The sequence below is a fragment of the Triticum dicoccoides genome, chromosome 2B, assembly GCF_002162155.2.
Source record: "Triticum dicoccoides isolate Atlit2015 ecotype Zavitan chromosome 2B, WEW_v2.0, whole genome shotgun sequence".
NCBI classification, from domain to species: domain Eukaryota; kingdom Viridiplantae; phylum Streptophyta; class Magnoliopsida; order Poales; family Poaceae; genus Triticum; species Triticum dicoccoides.
Genome location: NC_041383.1, coordinates 635,543,645 through 635,546,985, shown reverse-complemented (window position 1 = coordinate 635,546,985; position 3,341 = coordinate 635,543,645). Strand labels below are relative to the sequence as shown.

Genomic DNA, 3,341 nt, shown 5'->3' with positions numbered 1-3,341 from the left:
CGCTTCCCGCGCCAGGCTGCCACGCCGGTCGCCGACGGGTGGGCCTAAGACGTGACCGGGGATAACGTGGTCCCACTCCGCAGTGAATAAAGGCCGGGCAGGTAGTGAGGCTAGGAAGGAGCAGTGCGTGTTGTCGCGCCGCGCGCGGCTTTCGATGCGGGTGGTGGCAGTCATGGGTACGCGCAGCGCGGGCCGGGTCCCGCCGCGGATTGAACCCCTCAATGACGCCCATCCATGTGGCGACGGGCCCTGCGCTGTCACGAGCCGGGGTCGTACAGTGGCGTACGAGCACACTCCTGCTGCCAGCGGCCAGATGCCTCTGCGGGCAGATCCCACCTGTCAGTACGGCGCTGCCCTGCCTTCCACACCAGTCACCAGTGCGCTGCTCCTCCCCGGGGAGCTCGCCTCGCTCGCGAGCGGCCTTTCCCAGCTTTTATATCGGCCAAGCGCCAGTGGGATAACCTACCTCTGCCTGTACTTACAGCAGGAGCCGCTGCCGTCGCCGCCATTTCCACTTGCTCGTTTACTTGCCGGCCACAACGGTTTTAGTCTAGCCACCGTGGGTTTCCTTGCTGGCCGGAGGAACGGCGCGTGTGTTCCGTTGCAGCAAGGACATGGAAGGAGACGGCAACGCTAGGTCGAGAGCGACACTGGCTTGGGATCTCGGGGTGCAGTGGGCGCCCGCCGCCTCGGCTGCTTACCCGCAGCATTTCCTGCCGCCGCCGGGGGTGGCTAGCCAGCAGCAGCACATGCAGCAGGAGCTCACTAGCCTCAAGCTGGGGAAGCGCCCGTCCAACCTGGCCGGGGGCCAGGTGGCTCAGATGGACGGGAGCGGAGTCGGCGGCGGGCGTGCCGTGGTGGAGGGCAAGAGGAAGGAGAAGGCGGCGGGGGCGACGGCAACGGCGGCCATGCCGAGGTGCCAGGTGGAAGGGTGCCACATGGTGCTGGCGGGGGCCAAGGAGTACCACCGGCGGCACAAGGTGTGCGAGGCGCACTCCAAGGCGCCCAGGGTCATCGTGCACGGCGCCGAGCAGCGCTTCTGCCAGCAATGCAGCCGGTACGTGAATTCTGACCCACACCCCTAACTTGTGCTAGGCATAGCTAGATCCATACTTCACGTACACGTACGTACGTGCGTGCGGAGTCTCTCTCACGCGCTAGCGTTGACTCTCTGGTCTGCGTATACATGCGTGCAGCTTCCACGCGATGGCGGAGTTCGACGACGCCAAGCGGAGCTGCCGGCGGCGGCTTGCCGGCCACAACGAGCGGCGCCGGAAGAGCAACGCCAGCGACGCCATGGCCAGGGGCTCTGCGCACGCACACGGTAATCCATGTCATTACTCCCACACTTCCACTTACTTAGCGCGAGCTGTTCTAGACTTCTAGCGCAGTCTCAGCGTGACAGAGTACGACAGGTAAGAGTGATTACACAGAGAAGAACCATCGTTAAGGCTGGCTGATAGACGCAGGAGTAGCTACTCTTAGTACTAAGCCCCTCCCAATACTCCACCTTGTACAGGTGCTAAGCCTTCCACGTAGGCAAAAAATCTGATGTGGCAAGTTATTTAAGAGGAGAAAGATGAGTGTGGTGATCCCAGAAAGAAACAGTGCTAAGCGCGTGAACCTAGGCAAAATATTTAAAGAAAGGAAGCCCACCAATACATGAAGAGCTTTAGTTGCTAAATCATTAAATGAAGCAAGCTTAGCAACCATAAGCTAAGCATCTATGCATTGAGAAGTATAGTTGCTAAGCTATTTAATGCGCTTAGCACCTCATCTAAGCACCCATGCACTGGCAGCAGTCTAAGCAAAACCGGCAGGGGATAAGAGAGAGTAGAGTGGTTTGATGCCGGGAAACAAGGGGAGATCTGCTGCAGGTGCGTGTAGGGACATGAAAAAAGTTCTCGGGATGCGTGAGACGGGTGAAGCAAAGCAAACACTCGCGATTTAATGCGTGCATTTACGTGCCCTGCCTCTGCCTGCTTGGGTAGGCCGTGCTAGCTAGCTTGGCACTGGCATGCAAGGCCGACCGTGCATATGACCACGTACAGGAGCGCCTCAGCGGCTGTTGGCCACACGACAGTGGTTGCGGGCGATGCCGCAGGCACTGTTGGCATTCAGTAACGTACTGGCGCTAGTTATAGAAGAAATGGCGTCGATATACGGTTAGTGATAGATACTACTGCAGTGTACTATGTACACCATTTGTGCCCTATACTACCAGAATGGTAACTTATTAAGGCTACTGTGCATTGGAGATACAGCCTAGAGGCAGTACAAAAAGACCACCAGATTCAGAAGGTACTCGGTCAAACCCATACAGTTACATACACATACCTAGCGTAGTAGCGGTCGTACTACTGTAAAGAGGAAAATGCGCCACGGTTTCGAAGATACTCTGCTGTGTGGGATCAGTAGATTTTTCTTAGGGTTTAGTATCAACGTATAATTGCTGATGAGGACCTGCAGACAGTAATAATAAAGAGTTTGTCTAATTCACATCTAGATGTCTTTTAAGAATGTCACATCTAAATTCTGATAAATATATAATTCATCAACAAGAAATTAAAAAAATAGGATAAAAAATTAGACCACAAACAGATTGGACATCAGTTTAGATGTGACATAACTATGTCACATCTAGATGTGTCCTAGACAGACCCAATAATAAATATCAGTTTTGCTAAGTCTCGGTCGACTTATACTTCGTTATGTCTAATTCAATAGTATCTTTCTTTGATTTTGCATGGAGATGCGTGCAAAAAATTATTTTTAGTTTTTCTTTTTTCTTCTTATATACTATATCAGTTGACTTAGACTTGGTTAAGTCTCAGTCGACTGAGACCTAGCCACACCTTAGGCCAACTTCACCGGGCGACCCCAAATGGACGTCTGTTTCGTCCGGATTTTGTCTGTTTGGGGAAGCAATGGGTGCCAAAACGGACATCCATGTCCGGGTGTAGGTGAAGGCGCCCAGCGCGCCGACCGACCCCAAACGGTCCGCCTCGATCACGCGCCCACGCCTCCACCTCGCCTGCCCGCGAGCTCGCGCTCTCTCCTCGCCGGTGCACCCGCGCGGTCGCCGTGGCATCTCGTCGCCGCGCCGGGCAGAGGAGGAAGGAGGAAAGCACTCACGAGAGCAGCGCGCGGACGAGCGCGGCGTCTCCGTTGCCAGTGGTGAGGAAGAGCATCGAGACGTCAGCGCGGATCTCCTCGCGCGACGCGCGCAGCTCGGCGGCGGCGCCCTCGCGCCACACCATCCCGGCGTAGTTCACGTCCGCGCGCCCGGACGCGAGCAGCTCGCCCGCCTCCCTCGAGTCGCCGTGCGCCACCGCCTCCAC

The 3,341-nt window shown here is 56.3% G+C and overlaps 1 protein-coding gene across 1 annotated transcript in view; it reads left to right on the top strand.

Moving 5' to 3' along the window:
• The first annotated feature begins 408 nt into the window (after window positions 1-408).
• The window catches only part of LOC119365296 (squamosa promoter-binding-like protein 7), an 8,034-nt gene continuing 5,101 nt past the window's right edge, over window positions 409-3,341 (top strand). Inside the window, exons 1-2 of the mRNA XM_037630913.1 lie at window positions 409-1,057; window positions 1,197-1,324. Of these exons, the coding sequence (XP_037486810.1) occupies window positions 615-1,057; window positions 1,197-1,324 (571 nt within the window). The 5' untranslated portion in view covers window positions 409-614. The remainder of the gene's footprint in view (window positions 1,058-1,196; window positions 1,325-3,341) is intronic.